Raw genomic sequence first — 19,456 nt, forward strand, 5'->3', positions numbered from 1 at the left:
ACAATAGGGTTATGCCCTTTTTTTAATTGCATATAAAAACTATATGAAAGGGTAGGGCCTATATTACCCTTCCAGTTATTTAGACCTTGGCTGGGCATTCAGTGCTGTGTTAACAGCCACAACCCATTATGCAAGAGATTAATGCAAGACTAAGCCTGAGCTTAGTGGAAATAAACATAATGTCTTTTCTTTTTTGTCTAGGGTGGGGGGGTACACTGGCCCTATAAACTAGGATATCCCTTACACATGTGGAGCAAATTTAAAACAATAAAAGTAAAATATTGTTATTTTACCTAATAGATAAATAAATAAATAAATACAAATAGGCCTACCATATTGTAAGAGGTCTGAGAGGCAAAGCCCAATATACACATTGAATACACTGGCGCCATCTAGCGGTAAAAGTTTGAACCAGACGCAGTAATTCCCGACTTTAGCCTATGGATAATGAGTATGGAATTATTGCCCTGTTTTCAATGATAAAGGAGGTAATATCAAATATAAACCCGGTGTAAAATCCGCCGGTAGTCCTATATTAATGAACACCAGATTTACATGTTGCTCCAAATCTTTGACCGTGGGGTTTGACCGTTGGGTTTGACGCGTCAGGACTATAGACTGGTCAGGACTGATCGGCTCTCACGAGAGGCGCGATTGCTCTGGTCTGGTCACGTGACTTACTTTGAGGAGCAAAAAAGATGGCCGACGAGGCAGGGGAAACAAACACAGCTGTTGAGGATGGTGAAGCCAAACAGCCAGAAGAAGAGCCCGAAGTTTTGGGAGCTGCGACAGACGGCGAGGCCAGCAGCGGCGACGGCCAGGGACGGAAAGAGAAGCCGGCGGGAGAGAACAGCTGGTCGGCACCCATCCTGTCTCTGGCTCGCAAGGCCACGGAGACGATCAGCAGCGGGGTGAGCTACGGTGCTGCCCTCAGAAACCCCTCACCGGGATCCACGGCCAGCTCCCCGACCGAGAAGGACTCCGAAAATGACTCTAATAACAGCAGCGGCAGCTCGAAAATGCTTCCAGGTGGGCTGAGACTTTTATTTGTAACTGCTGACACCCAAACTCTCTATTCACTTTCAGTAGAAATGTTGCAGCCATAGTCCATCAGACTACTTCCTCTCTCTATCAGTTATTGATCAGCTGTCATTACACATGACTTAATGGATAAAAGCAGGGTTTTATGGCACGGTGACCCCGTACAGCAGCACACTACGTTTTTCCTTGCGACTCGGCTGTATGGTGTGTTTGCGTGAATGTTTATCCTGCACTTTCTGGATATAAGCATTGGTAACTCTACGCTAACTGACATGGGTGTGACCGAGTTAACTTTGCTCGAGTCCAAAGTCAGTCTCAAGTCTTGAAGCACAAGTCTCAAGTCAAGTTCCAAGTCTAAATGTAGATTACCAAGTCAAGTCTGTGTCGGTAATGTCAAGTCTAAATGTAGAAACTAAGTCAAGTCGGAACAAATCAAGAGTGTCAGTTTAAAATCTGAAAGAAAACAAAATATCTAGGAGACTAGGACTTTTCAATGCGATATTGTTTCAAAAGTATAAAAAACTTGTGCTTCATGAGTTTCATTTCTATAATCAGTTTCTACTTCAATAAATTCAATCATTCCATACAAATTCAGAAAACAGGATTCAAATTCAGTCGTCTGGTGGAACAAATCTCTCAACTTTAGACCTACGTCATTTACACAGACACAAGATCTTCTGTTCAGACATTAGAAACATTTTCAAGACATCAAAGTACAAAGTCAAAGTCAAGTCCCAAGTCACCAGAACCCATGTCAAGTCTCAAGTATTCTCTTCATGCATCAAGTCAAGTCTCAAGTAATTAAAATTATGACTTCAGTCTGACTTTCTCCTCTGCAGTTCTGCCACCCAAAGACCCCATGTTGATAGAGAGGTCCAACCTTCTCAGCATGATGAAGCTGAGCATCAAGGTGTTGATCCAGTCGTCTCTGAGTCTGGGCCGGACGCTGGACTCCGACTACCCTCCGCTGCAGCAGTTCTTTGTGGTGCTGGAGCACTGCCTCAAACACGGGCTGAAAGGTGAGACTGGACAAATTTGCAGTTAGACTGAAAGGTGGAAAGAGTACTAGAACGTCCTACTCAAGTAGAAGTACTGTTACTTTGCTGATATTTTACTTAAGTAGAAGTAAAAGTACTGGTGTATAAATCTACTTAAGTGCAAGTAAAAAGTAGCTAATTTAAAATATACTCAGAGTAAAAGTTACTGAGTTACTTTTTAGAAAAGACAACTTTGTTACATGTGATCTTTTCCATGCAATTATAAATGGATGAGAGGACAGAGTTCAAACTAGATTCTTTTAATTGGAAAAATTATAAATTACAAAATCAAGTGCACAAAGTAAAGCTGGATTACTCTTCTCTTCTTTGCTGACTGACTGTTCACTGTGAACGGCTTCACAATTTGCCAATTTACGATGGTCCAGTTTCTGATGCTTATGGAGAGCTGCAAAATGTGCGCTCTATAAGGGATGTGATTTAAGATGTAGCTAAGTACAATATAAGTATAGTTACTACAGTTATAAGTACAGTTACTCATTTTAAATATACTCAAAAAATCACAAGTATACAAAAAAAGCTACTAAGCTAATGAGTAAATGTAATTACTTCCACCCTTGATTACTATATTATTAAAAGAGCAAGCAGAGCGAACCAGAAGTCTGTCCCCAACCCTCCTCTCTCCTTCTGCCTGTTCAGCCAAGAAGTCCTTCATTGGTCAGAATAAGTCCATATGGGGACCGCTGGAGCTGGTGGAGAAGTTGTGTCCGGAGTCCACTGATATTGCCACAAGTGCCCGAGACCTGCCCGGCCTTAAGTAAGCTCTCGCACACCATTCTCCATTAAACCTACGATGTAAGATAGACCTGCCTCCGTCTGACTCTGTAGTTTGTACCGTTGCTCTCTTTCAGGACTGGTTTGGGACGAGCGAGGGCCTGGCTGCATTTAGCTCTCATGCAGAAGAAAGTAGCCGACTACATGAAAGCCCTGCTGGACCGCAAGGATCTCCTGGGGTGAGTTACTGCAGGCTTAAAGTCAAAGTCAAACCACATTTTGAGAGGATCTTGCTTGCTTAATGTGATGTATTTCCTGCTGGGGCGGGACAAAACGCGGGAAAGGATCATTCAAAAGTGTAAACCAATGGGAGATCAGTTATGGAGAGAAAGCCAGTTTTATTTGATGGGAAGGGCGGAGGGGTGGGACTGTTCAAAAATCTGTGATGGTTTTATTGGTTGGAATTTTTATATACACAGTGAAGTCGCCACTAAAGGTTTTCTGTTTTCCAGTAAGTAAAATTAATGAGATTTTGATGTAAAAACACAAGAAAATACTTTGTTTTTGAAAATTCTTTAGCATAAATTGTCAAATGGTATGATAGTTTGAATGAGCTTAAAAGAAAAAAAATTTCAATGTGACTTTAATACAAGGCATAATACGACTATGTTATACATTCACATTTCCAATTCACAAGCTTACATACACTTTCTAATCTTTTAATTTCTTCTTTCTCTCTGCCTCCGCCCAGTGAGTTCTATGACCCTGGAGCGCTGATGATGGAGGAGGAGGGGACGGTGATAGTGGGGATGCTGGTGGGCCTCAACGTCATTGATGCAAACCTCTGTATTAAAGGGGAGGACCTGGACTCCCAGGTGAGCGGTGGATAGACACACTAGTGCTATAATTCCCACCAGTCACACCTCATCTTCCCTCTGAGGAACGGGTCAGTCAGGATACAGAGTGCTAAGTTCTTGTCTTTCCTGTTCAGGTGGCGGTCATTGACTTCTCCCTTTACCTGAAAGACCCGGCCAACAGTGAGACTCCAAAAGAGTGAGTGTCTGCATTCACATGGATTCTGCAGTTCACCTAAACTGCTTTTCATTAAACATTAAATTTGGTTTAAACCACTCTACATTCTGCCATGATAATAATTCAAATCCAAATAATAGACCTGATGCACATTCCTTTTGTTCTTTCCTTCTTATTTTTAACAACTGACTCCTTTTTTTTCTCTTAGTGACTCTAAGATGACAGCCATATTGGATCAGAAGCACTACATTGAGGAGTTGAATCGTCACCTAAGTGGCACCGTCACTGACCTGCAGGCTAAGATGGACTCTCTAGAGAAGACCAACAGCAAACTTGTAGAGGAGGTCAGAAGAACTGTGTTTGTGCACTTGTGTGTAAAAATGTCTTGCTTTGCTCGAACCAATAATGTAAAATCAATCAAGCCCTCTGTGATTGATTGACATAAACGTAGTGTCTTTGTGTATTAGGCGTGTCTTACCTGATTGACCAGTGTGTGTTGCTTTTCCTCAGCTGACGGCAGCGACAGACAGAATCAACTCTCTGCGGGAGGAACAGGAACAGCTGAAAAAGGAGAATGAGTCTATCTTGCAGTCCAGCCAGAAGAAGGAAGAGGTCAGAAGACCAATGTACAAATGGAGACACATTCACTTTGTTGTCTGACTAAATCATCCTAAAGCCCCATACGATAACTATAGGGCTGCAACTAACGATTATTTTCATTGTCGATTAATCTGTCGATTATTTTCTCGATTAAACGATTAGTTGTTTGGTCTATAAAATGTCAGAAAATGGTGAAAAACGTCGATCAGTGTTTCCCAAAGCCCAAGATGACGTCCTCAAATGTCTTGTTTTGTCCACAACCCAAAGATATTCAGTTTACTGTCATAGAGGAGTAAAGAAACCAGAAAATATTCACATTTAAGAAGCTGGCATCAGAGAATTTTGACTTATTTTTCTTAAAACCTCAAACCGATTATCAAAATAGTTGCCAATTAATTTAATAGTTGACAACTAATCGATTAATCGTTGCAGCTCTAGATAACTATGAAGACAACTATAAGCTATAATGATACATTGTTGCTCAAGCATTCACACTACAAATATATCACTAGTGAGCTGCCAAATTCTCCTGCCTCCTTCTTTCTTACAGCTTTGCTTTGATTGTGAGAAAATGTTTCGTCATTGTCTCATCCAAAAAAAAGGTCTGAGATCGAAAAAAAATATAATTATAGTTATCATTTTGGATGTTTTTTTAATTGTTATCGTAGTGGGAACACAGACGCTCTATTCCTTAAATCTGAAATGAAATGAATCCTCATACTGTTTGGTGTGTTTGCATTCCAGGCAACTCTGCAGGACAACCAGGTGGAGCTGGAGACGTACAAACAGACACGGCAGGGCCTGGATGAGATGTACAACGTGGTGTGGAAGCAGTACAAAGAGGAGAAGCGCATTCGCCAGGTCAGATAGGAAAAAAATCTGTCATATATATAAGATAATATGATATGTTAATTATCGCCATGGGGAAACTGGGATGTTGCAGCAGCATCAGGGTACAGCACAAGAAAAAGAATATAAGAATATAGCAAATGGGAGGTATCATGCTATAAAGCGAGGAATCTCTATCTGTATGTGTGTCCTTCGCATATCTCGAGAACCGTTCGTCCGATCTACTTCACACTTGGCGGATGTATTGCTGGGGACCAAAGGACGTGTCGAGTGTGAAGGTGTTTGGATGAGCGGTTCTCGAGAAAGCTGCAAGCAGCAATCGGCCCGTTCCGAACAGGCATGTTTTGAACGGGCACTGCACTCGTTTAAACATAACACAGCTGACGATTTCAACACTACAAGGTGTTAAGCAGAAATGTATGAATCAAAGTGAGAAAAAAACAAAAACTGCAGCATCATGAGGGTGTGAAAAATAACAGCAGTAGAACATACTGAGGCAAAAAAGAATGAAAAATATGTACAGTACGAAAATATACCAAGGATGGGAAATGTGTGCAAGTGAAAAATTATCAAGATATGGGCAACATATAACACATTAGAAGGACATTAGAATATGCAGAAAACAGTGTGAATTTACAGCAAATATAGAGAATTTGCGTAATGTTCATATTAATGGGTCTACACATTCACAGCTCTAGGTGTGCAGAGTGACATGCATTCTAAAAAAAACAACCTTATCAAATATATTAAATTTACAGATGTGAATAACATATGTACAGAACATGCAGATTTTGATGTGTGCACACTAGCTGTTCAGTTGATCGAGACTCGAGATGGATGCACCGTATGTGCTGAAAAAGCGACAATGTGCCAAAGACCCTCTGTCTAGTCGTCAGAGTAATGGTTCGACTCTAGAGCTGAATTTGACCGATGCCTTTTGTGTGTGTGCATGGTGTTAGGAGCTGGAGCGCGAGCTGGAGCTGCAGGTGGGGCTGAAGCAGGAGATGGAGGTGGCTATGAGGCTGCTGGAGAAGGACACCCACGAGAAACAGGACACACTGGCGGCCCTGCGGCTTCAGCTGGACCAAGTCAAGACCCTTAACCTGCAGATGTTCCACAAAGCCCAGGTATACACACATACATACATACTCTGTTTCTTTCTCGTTGTCTCTCCCATGCGCGCTCAGGCAGACACACACACACACACACACACACACACACACACACACTCAACACGTGTGTCTCTTAAGGACTCGGAGCGAGAAGCAGAGAAAAGGCAGGCGGAGGCTGTGCAGCTCGAGCAGAAGATGAGTGAAATGGAGAAAGTCATGGCGGAGATGGAGCAGAGGTATGTACTATACTGTATGTGTGTGCATCTGTGGGGATCTATGTGTTAAAATGATGTTCTTCAAAATAAAATTTCCTGGTCCTTCTTTCTGTCATAGGATACAGAACTCGGAGCAGGACCGCAGACAGAGTGACCAGTCAGACAAACACATGAGGTCTGAGCTGGAGGGCAAAGTGGACGCTCTGCAGAAACAACTGTCTGACCTGGACACACTGAGGTGAAGACGCACACCGTTCATAATAATGATTAACTTTATTTGTACAGCACTTGTCTAAGAACAGAGTTTACAAAGTCCTTTATATAAAAGAAGATAAGAAACAGAAGGAGTAAAAGGTGTAAGAATAAATAACTCAAGAGTCAGAAAATTGAAAAGATAAAAAAAAATGATAAAAAGAAAATTATACAAGGAATAAAAAGCATAAAAGACAAGTTTAGATGAATGCCAGTCTATAAAAGTGAGTCTTAAGAAGAGATTTAAGGGATGATACTGATTTGGCTAACCTGAGTTCGTCAGGCAGGTCGTTCCACAACCTACTGGCTCAGCTTTAGTCTTAAGTCTAAACCGAGGAACAGTTGATTTTCTTGTGCTGGAGGATCTCAGGTCACGCTCAGGTTCACAAGAGGTTAAAAGGTCAGCAATATATCTAGAGGCCAGGCCATTTTGAGCTCTTAAAGTGATCAGTAAAATCTTAAAATCAATTCTGACTAGCAGTTATTTTACAGTCTGCACCATCTCAGCTGTAGAGAATAGTTTCCTATTCAGTGGTCTTGGTAGGGGAAAGGAATTTGCCATCAAGGTCCATTGGACGTACAAACACTGGTTTACCTCCCTTTAAAAATGAAGCCTTACACACGTACAAAGACTCACACATACAGGCTCAAATTAAGAGTAGCAGTCACCATCTCTCTCCTCTGTGCCCAGGCTGGGTCTGGAGAGTGAGCTGCGCGCTGAGAAGGAACAGAGACAGAGCATGCAGAAAGCGCTCCAGAGGGAACAGGACAACAGCATCGAGCTCCGCACACAGCTGCAACAGCTCCAGGGGCTGAACGTGGTCGGTATCTCACACACACACACACACACACCAGGGTCAGGGTCAATTGGCTGTCACTTCAGATAACTCAGGAAGTGGATGATTTTTCATTGGAAATGTTAAAAAATGTGAAACCTTTTGCCACTAGGAGGTTCTTTATATCTGATCTGTATAGAAAATTCCCAATACAAAATTCTTCATCATTATGCGCATTGCAGTTTTAATTTACAAAAATGAATCGAGTGAATTTAGAATGAATTGATACCTACCTGACAGACACAAACTACTCTTATAAAAGGCATTGTAGTGTTTTTCTTGTAGCTATGGGGGTAATTTTGATTCTGAGGTTTGCTCTTGAGCCCATTCCAGCATCAGTTTCAGTAGATCTTGCATTTCTGGTTCCTGTTTGAATACTTATAACATGATATATGGACAATCGTGCTGTAATTACAATTTTTGGAGGGGGTAAGGCAGTCTCAGAAATAAGACCAGATGATATGTTTTCCCAACTGTGGGGTTCCACTGCAGCTAAATGAATGTAGACAAAACACTATAGAATCTGTGCAGGTGTATGATCAACATGCTTTTTTTTTCTCCTGTGTGTTGGTTGTGTAGGAGCTGCAGGATCTGAAGGAGGAGAAGCAGCAGCTGCAGCAGATGTGCGAGCAGCAGGAAACGGCTCTACAGGAGATGGGCCTGCATCTCAGCCAGTCAGTACCTCTGATCTTCACCCTTGCTGTTTCTCTCTCTCTCTCTTTCTGTCTCTTTGCTCCTTTGGCCATCTTTTTTACATTTCGTCAATACCAGTCTGTCTTATGTTTTTATGTTGCATCCGTCTCTATCAAAGGTCTAAACTCAAGATGGAGGACTTCAAGGAGGTCAATAAAGCCCTGAAGGTAAACTTTAAAGGCATTTCGAATGTTTATGTTTGATACTAGAATATCTGCAAAACATCCCGTCTCTATATAGGCTTATCTTGTTCGCCTGTTGCTCCCATCAGGGTCACGCCTGGCTGAAAGATGATGAGGCCACTAACTGCAAGCAATGCCAAAAGGAGTTCTCCATCTCTCGCAGAAAGGTTAAACTTCTTTTCCATCGTATTTTTACGCAACTATTTTATTTCGGAGTTTCTGTAATATACTGTATGTCTTCAGTCTTTTCATTGTAAGCTCTGTATGTGTGTTTGCAGCACCACTGTAGAAACTGCGGAGACATCTACTGCAACAACTGCTCCAGTAACGAGCTGGCGCTGCCCTCCTACCCTCGGCCCGTTCGGGTGTGCGACGTCTGCCACTCGCTCCTGCTGCAGAGAAGCTCGTCCACAGCCTCCTGACACAACACACACACACACACAAGCTCTCGTGCTTTCATACATTCGCTTTCTAACACTGCACATACTCACCCTCACTCTGATTTCAACTACTTATACTCTTTGTTTAAAAGAAAAACAGTCATCAAATCTTAGCAGGGAAAGTGATTTGGTGTGTTCCATTTCCACTCTTACCTGAAATTCAGGAACAATAGGTTATCTGTACATTAATGAATAATAAGGGGCCACGTTTTTATGATTCTTACCACTAATGGGATGAGCTAATATTGTTTCTGTAGACGATATGTTGGAAAGACTTGCTTAGAAGATGAAATGGTGCACGATATTCATATGATCAATGTTTCATCATAGTTACACGGAGCAGTATTGGAGCAAGTTGACACTCCCTACCTAAAGTACATAGTTTTTCTAATGAAAACCTTGGATTCAAGTTATGTTGAGTTCCTTTTATGGTCTCTGTAGGTTGATTAGTGTTTTGTCTATGGAGAGAACATGTAACATCGACTTTCATATTGTTCAGCTTGTCCACAATTTTTAATTGGGCCCCTACTCAGTGAATCAGCAAGACGAGTCTATGGATGTTGCCCCATTACCCAGATACATACTTGCAAAAGCATTAAAACATGAAAAATTGTAAATGACTGTAGAATGTTAACATGAATCAAAAACCTATTTTAGAATGTATAACAATGGAGTTTTATGGCTCGTCAAGTGCTACAAAGCCATTTTCTTAAGTAATTTGGGCATGTTTTGACCAAATGTTTTCTATCTAGACATTTGATAAAGAGATATTGAATTCAATAAAGCCTCCTGTTCTTTTCAATGCTTAATTCAATTAGATATTCCAGACTAGTTTATTCACTTTGTGCACAGGAAATACAAAGAATCGCATTTGAAGCAGTAGAAACCTTCATGTTGGCAAGATTTGAAATTTGCTTGCCCTTGATGTAGCCCTCGAGAAAAAACTGCCCTATCCACGATCACACCTTGAAAAAATAAAATAAAAACATGCTCTGACCATGTGAAGTCTCAAATTCAGATTAACATTTCAACCGTAAATAAAAAAAAAAAAAAAAGACTAAACTTTATGTAGGTATAAGATGAAACAGGGAATAAACATCAACGGATTCCAGACATATTTACAAACAGATTTTTTGTTTGTTCATGCACTCAGACATTTACTCTAATGGAAAAGCTATCAACACAAGATGAGTTATTAAGGGACTGCCAGGCGTTTGTAGAATGATAACACAAAAACAGCACACTTCCTGGTAATGAAAATTTAAAGCACAAACAGTTTCTGTGATCTGTCAAATCTGTGAGGAGGAATGAGGAAGACAAACAGCGCTTTTTTCTGACATACTTCTTGTGGTACCAGATGCTCTCATTTCTCCATAAAGATCATCCACTTTAAAAAAAAATCCAAACCCTTCCCCTCTTCTTTTTCAAAAACAACCTCACCCAACCCTGCCTATGTTTACTAGGTGAGATGTACATTTCCAGTCCGATCAGCAAAATGCTGAGTTAAAAAAAAACAAAAAAACACATCAACTGAGTTAGAAAAAAAAACTACATTCCCCATCCTCCACCCAGTCCATTCATGGAACCTCTGCTTCCTCCTCCACCGCCGCCGCCGTAGTAACTGCTGCCCATTCCGCCCTGGTTACCTAACAAGAGAGAGAGAATACACACTATAGGACCGAGGAGTTCACCAAGGAGTCATATGCAGAAAGTAGACATTGCACTAATGTCCTTTCAACAAGACAAAAAACCTGCCCGAGTTTTGTTTTACGAGCACAGATCCCGTTCTTGTATAGGACATAGATGTGTTGTGTTGCATGTTAATACTGCGATACATGAATGAACTGCCTTCGGGGAGACATGGGTAATTTATGGTTCAATGTCAAAATGTCGCCGTAGGTGTCAGTGGTGTAGGTGTAGGGCGCTGTGAACTGTGATTAGTCCGCTTGGTATTCCCTCCCATGTGTTTCTGATTGATTTCCATGTGAAGACAACATGGAGCAGGTCAAAAGAGAGACCAACTTCTACAATATAATCTTCTCCTTTTCAATAATGATAGACAAATTAGCTCTTCTTACTCATCTAACAAAGCCATTTCCAGTTCCAGATACCTTTCCGCCGACATTGTTACCATTCTGTTTCAGAGAATGAACAGGTTTACGTTTTTCTTCTAGACAGAATTCAACAAAGCATGACACTGCCATCTGGCGCAGGGTTCTCCAATTTCTGTCCTCCATGGCCGATGTCCTGCAGACTTTGGGTCCTACATGGTGGTTAGTCACACCTGTGGTCTGTGTCTACCTGAGACCAGGTGTGCCTCATTAACTGCCAGGGAGGAACAAAGACCTGCCAGACACCGGCCCAGGAGGACCAAAACTGAAGAAGCCTGATCTAGTGTTTTAGTGGTCTGTGCGCAGAACCACCAACAAAGAACTATAAATGTTCGTACTGCCATAGACACTGCAAGCAAGCTACAGCGACACTTGAAGTCGAAACTACAGCCTAGCCTGAAAGGTTGTTAGTGCGGGTGGTTGTAGGACCCAGAGCCCCTGTGTAGCGGAGCTGACACTCACTATAGTCACTGTAGCCTCCCATACTGCCTTGGCTGCTGTATCCGCCGGAGTAACCGGAGCTCAGCTGGCCACCGCTGTAGGAGGACTGGTTGCCTGTAGAGAGGAAAAGACCACCATTAGCATATACAAATAACTGGTAGGGCTGCAACTAATGATCATTTCATTAATGATTAATCCACCGATTATTTTTTCAATTGATCGATGAATCATTTAGTCTATAAAATGTCAAATCAGTGACAAATGGTCATCACAAGTTACCAGAGCCCAGTGATGTCTTAAAATTTCTTACTTAGTCTAGCCAGCAACCAAAAAAAAAACCCCCAAAGTATTCATGTTATAATGATATATGTAAAAAGCAAGCTTATGTTATGTGAAGCTGTAACCAGCAAATGTTTGTTCATTTTTACTTGATTAATTTCATTTTTACTTGATTAATTTTCTAGCAATAGACTAGACACTATCTTAGATAATAGTGAGCCACATTTGTTGGTTCCAAGGGGGACAATATAAGAAATGGGTAAGCATTTTTGTCCAAACAACACAGAGGACATTGCATTCTATTGCTATACTCACCCATGCCGCCCATCATCTGATTGCCGTAGGCGCCATTACTGCCTCCTGCCGTTGAGTTCAGGAACAGCTCCACATAGCGGTGCTCTGAGGGGCAGAGAGAGAACATGAACATCATCATAAACATCTGTATGTGGATGTAAGGGGGAATGGGGGGGGATACAGGGGATTATTTCAGGGTGCTATAGTCAAACTTACGCATGTTGGCTTTGTCCTTGGATGGGTGGGGTGGGGTGGGGTGGGGTGGGGGGGGGGATACAGGGGATTATTTCAGGGTGCTATAGTCAAACTTACGCATGTTGGCTTTGTCCTTGGACATGGCTGCCACAGCATCCTCATGCGTGGCAAACTCTACATCTGCCTCCCCGGTCACCCTGCCATCTGGGCCGATCTCAATGTGGACCCGCACTGGATTCAATGGAGAAAAGAACTGAGAGAAATGGAGAAAAGAGAAGACAACGTAAACCAGTGCTCTACTCACACACAGCCTAAACACTAAAGATATGCACACAGAGTGAATCAGGTTTCAACGATCCGAGTGCCTTTGCAGATGTTCAGCTAAAGAAGGTGGGGGACGCTTCTCTCTCTCCTCGACTTACATTGTAGATGTCTGTCTCTGTGGCTCTGTATGGGAGGCCCCTCATGTGAACACAGTGGCCTGTTGTGCTCTGGAAGGAAGAGCCACCGTCGCCATAGCGCCCATCCGATACACCTGCATATAGATAATCAAGATTAACACAAGCTTTTATTAAGACTTTACGTCTTAATGTTATCAAATCTGTTGCATACTGTTAGCATGGAGGGACAGTGATTATATGAAATAAGCATAATGCAGTAGTTTCTATCCTTAAATTTGACTCAGTTCCAAACCCATACAACTCTCCAGTCAGCTATCCACACCCACCTCCTCCATAGCCTCCACGACGCATCCTGTCATAGGATCCCCCTCGGCCCATCATGTTGTAGCCGCGACCACCCGAGGGTCGGTCATAGGGGCCGGGTCTCTGCATGCCCATGGGCTTCCTCTGGGGTTCGTAGTGGGTCCGCACCTCAGCGCGGCTACTCTTGAAGATCTCAATGTACCTAAGAGCATACAGATATCACAGTGAAGACTCTGGAAATGGACCGGGTGAGACTGCATTTGCTCAATACTGATGAAATTGGGCTATTCAGATGCTGTCATGGTGTGGTCCATAGGTAGTAATGTCTTTGGATAATGCTGACGCTTAACAGAGTAGATAAAAAGAATAATTCTGTAACACTGAGGGGAAAAAAAGGATCCAAATTGATAAGGGTCTTAATGACTTTTGCACTTTTCTTATGGTTACCTGAAGTGAGTTACAGATCTGATTTAACATACTGTAATAGAGCATCCTGTGTCCTTGCCATGACAGCCATTGTCCTGGTTCTAGAGGGGCAGAGAGGGCTCCTGCCCTTCTGCAACCCACTCTAAGCATTACCTGTGACAGTGGGCTCCAGATCCTTGTGTACAGCGGCCCTCTGATTTTACCACCTGGGAGACTTCTTACCATTTATCAACCTGGACTGATGTTTAGTGCTGAGGCACCATTTGTTCTCAAAATAAATACCATGTTCTCTAGATCAAGATTTGCCTCAAATATTGAAACAGAATGGTGCCAAAGCACTAATCTTCCCATTGAACATTGTGAATGTGTGGCATAGTTTGATCTAATATGGCAGTAAGACTATGTGTTTGTTTACTGTATTAAATATTACAAATGTGTTTGAATTAGCCAATATCAATAGTGTCAGTTTTGCATTTGGTTCAGATGTTGAAGGTGCACACCATAAGAAAAGCAACTTATCCAGCCAACCAACCAACCATCCCCACCTGTGCCCTATTCTTTCCTTGTGTTTCTTTAGAGCCTTTTCAGCTATATCCTGTGAAGCAAACTGCACGAAGGCCTCCCCCGTACTCCTCCCCTGGATGTCCACCGGCAATGTTATCCCATTTGGCACGATTTCCAACCCTTCAACCCAAGGACAGATAACCCCAGCAGGGGACATATTAAATCACATGCCCAATCACAGAGAGATAACTTTCTCTAAAGAGAGAGAGAGAAAACTTATGGAAAACTCTATACATCATCACACATACCAGTTGAGTTTTTACCAGTGACTGGCCATTTAGACTACTTACTTTTACTGTGTTTTGGGGAAAAAAAGAGGGATGAGAGGATAGAGGAAGAATATATGGAAAAGGGCACTGTGTGGGACATCAGGCTAGCATTGGTGTGTCGATGAACAGAGGAGAAGAAGATCCTGGTGAGTGACATGAGTTAACTTTACTGTCTTCGCCCATTCTGTACTGGTCTAAAGATTGACATGTTTGTAAAGAAATTTTATTTTTTTCAAACAAAAGAAAAACACAAGGGTATGCAGAGATAGGGGGAAGGAAAAAATAATGATAAAGTCTGTCAGATCACCGATGAGTGGGCCCCATTCCATCATGAGAAAATTAACTTGGGCATAGACAACATAAAAAAAATAGCTATGCTGTATTACAATATTCTCTGAGTATCAGATCCAATTTATTATAGGAAAAAAGTGATGAATGTGGGCTAAAGATGGTTATGATGGGGCAAGGATGGGAAAGGGAGTTTGAAAAATAGGTTCCTGCCCTTGAACAAAAACACAAGCAGTCTTTGAATAATTTCTCCATTTAAGATGTAACTGGCTTCCTTTTCCAGTGTCCTTTCCTGACTGTCACCAATTCAAAATATAATTAATTCCTTTTTTATTAAATTGTACATGATATGCAGATAATATCCTTTTTCCAGTGTTCGATAGTCTTTATTACTTAATTACTCAGTGTCCAAAAGAGAAAGGAAACAAGAAAAGGAAGAGAGAAAAAATTAGCACTAATATGACCTTAAGGAAGCTCTACAGTCAACCAATGAGCATGACTTATTCTTACCTGAGAAGAACTGTACTATCTCCTCCTTGCTGCAGCCAAAGGGAAGGCCTCGGAGCCGGACCAGTCCATCTCCTGCTGTTTCTGGACAGTTTGGACCAGTATGCTTCATGACCCAGTCCATCTCAACGTTGTTGGATTTGAAAACTAGATCACAGGACACAAAAACACACAATCACTTACCACGGCTACGATTCAAGAAAATGACAATAGTCTATCACAACGAAGGAGCCAAAATGCAGAGTCAAAGTTAGTAGTTATACACACCCTCTACGTATCTGTGACCCATGGTTTCTCTGTCCTTCTTCACAGCGATCTTCAGGTCGTCCTCCGTCTCCAACTCGACAAACGCCTCTCCACTGGGACGTCCCTCTCGTGTGTAGGTAAAGTGGATGCTGGTTCCATTGCTGGCAATTTTGCAATCTGTATTTGAAAATGTGATTTTTATTTTTAGTTTCAATCAAATTTGAATGTTTCGGGTGTTGTAATATTGTAAAATAAATAAATAAATTGCATACCAGAGAAGAACCTCTGTACTTCATCCACGGAGCAGGACCAAGGGAGACCCCTGATGCGTACGACGTATCCCTCATCAGCCATGTTTGGTCACGATCCCTTGGAGAAAAAGAATACAAAACCATGATTTACTTTGTAATTAAAGTATGGCAAATTAGCCTACACTGCTACTCCTTAGACGATGCCTATGATTCCTCAGAGACTACAAGTGCCAGTGAATTGGACGTCCGTGCCTAACCTAACCCGAATGGCCTCAAGATGTCACTGTCACTCATTTGCATTCATTTACTTCTCGAGTCTGAACGAACACTAGATTAGCTGATTTTATTGATTAGTTCCCCCTCTCTGGCTGAAGGTACACCAGTTCAGTGAAATCGGCTGATGGGGTTTGGTTGGAATGCATTCTCTCAGCATTATAGTCTTGTATATTTGAGTTTGCAAGTTTGGTCCACAGAGCACTCTGTGCATGCTAGAGTCAGCAGGGACTCCCTATTTCCCCAGTTTCACCCGTGTGCGGTGCCTTATGCCCATGCCGTTTTATTTTAAACAACATTAAAAACTTACTACGTATTTAAGTCTTTGATTTGAAAGGTCAATCCAAACCTAGCACATTAATGTGGCTTGTTTTGTTTATGAATTAGGAGCCACTCTTATTTCAACTTTTATGAGTCATTCCCTCTGCTCGCTACCCGCTACCCCTCCATGGTGCCTTTTAGCTGGAAGAAGATTATAGGAATAACAGTCAAACCAATTCCCACAATTTTTTGGAACAAGTGCTGCTTTGTGGATTAATGTACATGTATGCCGAACTGTAGAGTGGCTTCTAAAAATTTGCTGATAAGCAAGGTACAGAACGACCAGCGCCATATTTTTTTTTAATGGAGTTTAGTGTGACGTTCTCTCCATATTGGAGGTAAGTTGAGTGTAGCACAATTGCAGGCATATAGATTTTTCTTTTACATTCAAAACTACACGTTATGTAAATATTGAATTTTCCATATACCATATAATTTTCCATATATATACAGTAAACTCTGTTCTGCTATCGCTTGGAACAAGTTGTGCGGGCTTGCTGAAGCAGCATGCTCTACAAAGACACGGCAAGAGATGGACTTGGTATTCCCACAGTCATTATAGTCACGGATAGCCCCCCAACTCGCTATCTGTCCAACGGTACCCTTGCAGTCCAGTGTTTGGAGCGCCCTCTAATGGGCAGACAGACCAGTATTGCATGGAAGTCAATGAGGCTAACATGGTCTACTGTATCATTACAGGGTTGTTAACCTGGAAATCGTCTTCAGTGGCAACATCACTTCAGAGGCAATGTATATAAAAACATAACTGGCCAGATGACTTATTGCTTTTCGAGTTGCATGTCCGTATAACCCATAAATAGTGTGTGATACTTCGTTTCTTCGATGTTCTGAGTTGGTTTGGACAACGACTCGAACTTTTAAGTGTATTTATCCACATACTTTCTATGTAACGTTAGAAACGAAGAAAATGTTTCACAGCCCGTTTTGATCGGCCTCTTCTTCCCACAAGACTTCCTAGATTTTACGTTAGTCGCGTTTTGACTCTAGGTCCAAAACAATGCTAAATAATTGCACCGTATTGGGGCCGCTTGCTCATGCCAACACAAATTCCATAAGTTCAATGGACAAGGGCTTCCCAGCGTCTTGAAAAAATGATAACATACAAACTTTCGTTGTTAAAACAATTTATCATAACCCGATGCCCACCCCACCCCCAAGTCTAGGCCGGATAGCCACCGCTTTAACAAAACGCGCGCGCCCAGAGTCGCACCTAGAAGCTATATTTTACTCAATATTTTAGACTTTGAAACGTTTTGAGTGGCAGTTTGGAGTTCGAGGCCACATTAGACATTCGTAAAGAAAAAATATATATATTTTTGCCTTTAAGCGTGCCCCGCCACACGCACGCTACCGCGCCCAGGCACAAGAACAAAAGCGGCCTTCAGCCTGCGCCATGTTATTAGCGTTAACTAGCTTACTAGCTAGCATTTGCTAACTAACGTTAGTAAGATGGAGTCGAAAACTGGCATACATACCTGTAGCGAGCTAGAAGCGTTAAAATATACAACAAAATTAGAGCTATGTTCTTATTCAAAAGTTCAACGGCAAATACGTGAATAAAATGTACCTGATAATTACAAACGTAGACGTAACACGTTCTTGTATGGCCAGGCTTGCGTGGTGCTGCTGAAATCTTGCGCAGGGTTGCCAAATAATTGTGAGACCATCCCCCTTTCCAGAATACAAGAAGAGGCGCTTAGTTTACGCTTCTGTTCCAACCTGCTACACAAACACATTAGCCAGCAAGACCAATCATGATAAACACACGTATAATCCTCATTCACATTTCCGTTTGTTTTGAAATGAATCGAAATAAAAGAAAATACAGTTTTGTTAATTCTCCTAAAATATCTGAAACTCGCCAGTAACGGAGGTTTTAATACAAACCTGGCAATCCGGTCTGCAGAACCAAGCGCCTCCAACCGGTCTTCGTCCACGCCCCAAAATGATGACGTTGGCTGCCCTGGGCCCTGGGCCCTGGCCTGGTGGCCTTTCCTGTGCTTTACCTTAGGCCTACAAATCCCCATTAACAGTGCCTAATGAGATAATTAGACAGACCTACAATTCAACTAGCCTACTTCTACACTGTGGACATATTTTAAAAAGGTTCTAACATGCATAGGCCACTTTTCACAACAGGGTGAAACAGGTCTCAGGCACATCAAAGTCAACTCAAAATGTTACAATACATCATCAAAAGTACTATTTGAAACTAGAGCCCATTTGACAAGTCATCTGGGTGGATGGAGTGAACAAGCAGCACTCAACAACTACAATTTAATCGAGGATAGCACTTAGGCAACTGCTCCAGTGGAGATGCTCAGTGGCCAAGACAAGGCTGTGATTGTGCTTTGACGTTTGAAGGTGTGACTGTTCACATGTGAGAATAGCCCTCTGCCCCTCTGCAACTACCCTTGTTGTAAATAAGATGTAGGTGTGGCAGTAGCCTAAAAGTAACAGAAGCAGGCTTGCTACCATTGGATAACTTGCTCAAATCCCAGGACTGCCTGCGAAAATCTGGGCAGGAAAATGAATAATTTACAGTTTCCCTTCCCTTAACCACAACTGCTGAGGTGCCCTTGAGCAAGGCACTTAACCCTGCAGCAGTTGGCCAACAGCAGGAGACGGTTAACGGCCAGCTTCCAGGTGTGAATGTATGTACCTGTATGAATATTAAGCACAGTATTGCTGAAAAAGAACATGCATGTCAATAAATAATGGTTATAAAAACATAATCAAACTAGAATGTGTCAATTAAATGACAACTACATTTGCAAGCAGTACTTACAGAATAGAAAATCCTGAGAATGTTGTGAATAATGAATTACCCCCTCCGTATTGCTACCTTATGTTTTGTGCAGTGTCACAAAACTTAACTGCCACTGAATTTCCAAAACTCATATCAGCAAGAACACCGAGTTTTCTGATAGGAAGCTAGAAGCCAGGAACCTGTACAGTGAGGTCTAACACCAGCTTGTTTGTTTGCAGAGACGCAGGAATTCAACTGAGAAACGTATTCCAGCTCTGAAAATTGTTTTTTTCATAAATATTCTGCCCAGATAAATTAACAATGAATAAAAATGTAGAAAAATAAAAGCATTCTGGTCACTTTGTTAAGTGACACCAGATGTTTTACTTTCGGGGTCCCTGGTGGACAGGAGCCTTATGTCATTGGTAAGTCTGATGTAGAGACTCACTAAGGCCCAGATGTAGAAGATTTTAAATCTGTGATCATTTTCAAATTT

General features: G+C 41.9%; 2 protein-coding genes across 2 annotated transcripts; one reads left to right on the forward strand and one right to left on the reverse strand.

The window, feature by feature from the left end:
• The first annotated feature begins 698 nt into the window (after positions 1–698).
• Positions 699–10,083, forward strand: rufy1 (RUN and FYVE domain containing 1). The gene is made up of 17 exons (XM_071537034.1): positions 699–1,029; positions 1,881–2,060; positions 2,736–2,853; positions 2,948–3,049; positions 3,562–3,685; positions 3,802–3,863; positions 4,051–4,186; positions 4,353–4,454; positions 5,187–5,303; positions 6,251–6,418; positions 6,542–6,639; positions 6,737–6,856; positions 7,562–7,691; positions 8,286–8,380; positions 8,518–8,566; positions 8,671–8,748; positions 8,860–10,083. Exons 1-17 carry the CDS (start codon positions 699–701, stop codon positions 9,001–9,003), a joined length of 2,154 nt encoding a protein of 717 aa, XP_071393135.1. The 3' UTR covers positions 9,004–10,083.
• Positions 9,831–17,881, reverse strand: hnrnph1 (heterogeneous nuclear ribonucleoprotein H1). The gene is made up of 11 exons (XM_071537035.1): positions 17,779–17,881; positions 15,618–15,714; positions 15,367–15,522; positions 15,103–15,246; positions 14,017–14,155; positions 13,069–13,247; positions 12,764–12,876; positions 12,459–12,594; positions 12,168–12,251; positions 11,595–11,687; positions 9,831–10,667 (listed from the first exon to the last, which is right to left on the reverse strand). The coding sequence occupies exons 2-11, from the start codon at positions 15,697–15,699 to the stop codon at positions 10,570–10,572; spliced, it is 1,224 nt and encodes a 407-aa protein (XP_071393136.1). The 5' UTR covers positions 15,700–15,714; positions 17,779–17,881; the 3' UTR covers positions 9,831–10,569.
• Between the last annotated feature and the right edge of the window lie 1,575 nt (positions 17,882–19,456).

This window comes from Centroberyx affinis, unplaced genomic scaffold, assembly GCF_046629955.1.
Source record: "Centroberyx affinis isolate AG114_WGS23_722 - 3 ecotype Tasmania unplaced genomic scaffold, CSIRO-AGI_Caff_v1 ptg002977l_1, whole genome shotgun sequence".
Lineage (NCBI taxonomy): Eukaryota > Metazoa > Chordata > Actinopteri > Beryciformes > Berycidae > Centroberyx > Centroberyx affinis.

Coding starts and splice junctions, on each gene's coding strand:
- rufy1 (XM_071537034.1), top strand. CDS start 699: ATGGCCGACGAGGCAGGGGAAACAAACACAGCTGTTGAGGATGGTGAA. Junction 3,050..3,561: donor GACCGCAAGGATCTCCTGGG/GTGAGTTACTGC, acceptor GCCTCCGCCCAG/TGAGTTCTATGACCCTGGAG. Junction 3,686..3,801: donor GGGAGGACCTGGACTCCCAG/GTGAGCGGTGGA, acceptor TTTCCTGTTCAG/GTGGCGGTCATTGACTTCTC.
- hnrnph1 (XM_071537035.1), bottom strand. CDS start 15,699: ATGGCTGATGAGGGATACGTCGTACGCATCAGGGGTCTCCCTTGGTCC. Junction 15,523..15,617: donor AGTACAGAGGTTCTTCTCTG/GTATGCAATTTA, acceptor TTTCAAATACAG/ATTGCAAAATTGCCAGCAAT. Junction 13,248..14,016: donor AAGGAAAGAATAGGGCACAG/GTGGGGATGGTT, acceptor GTATGCTCTTAG/GTACATTGAGATCTTCAAGA.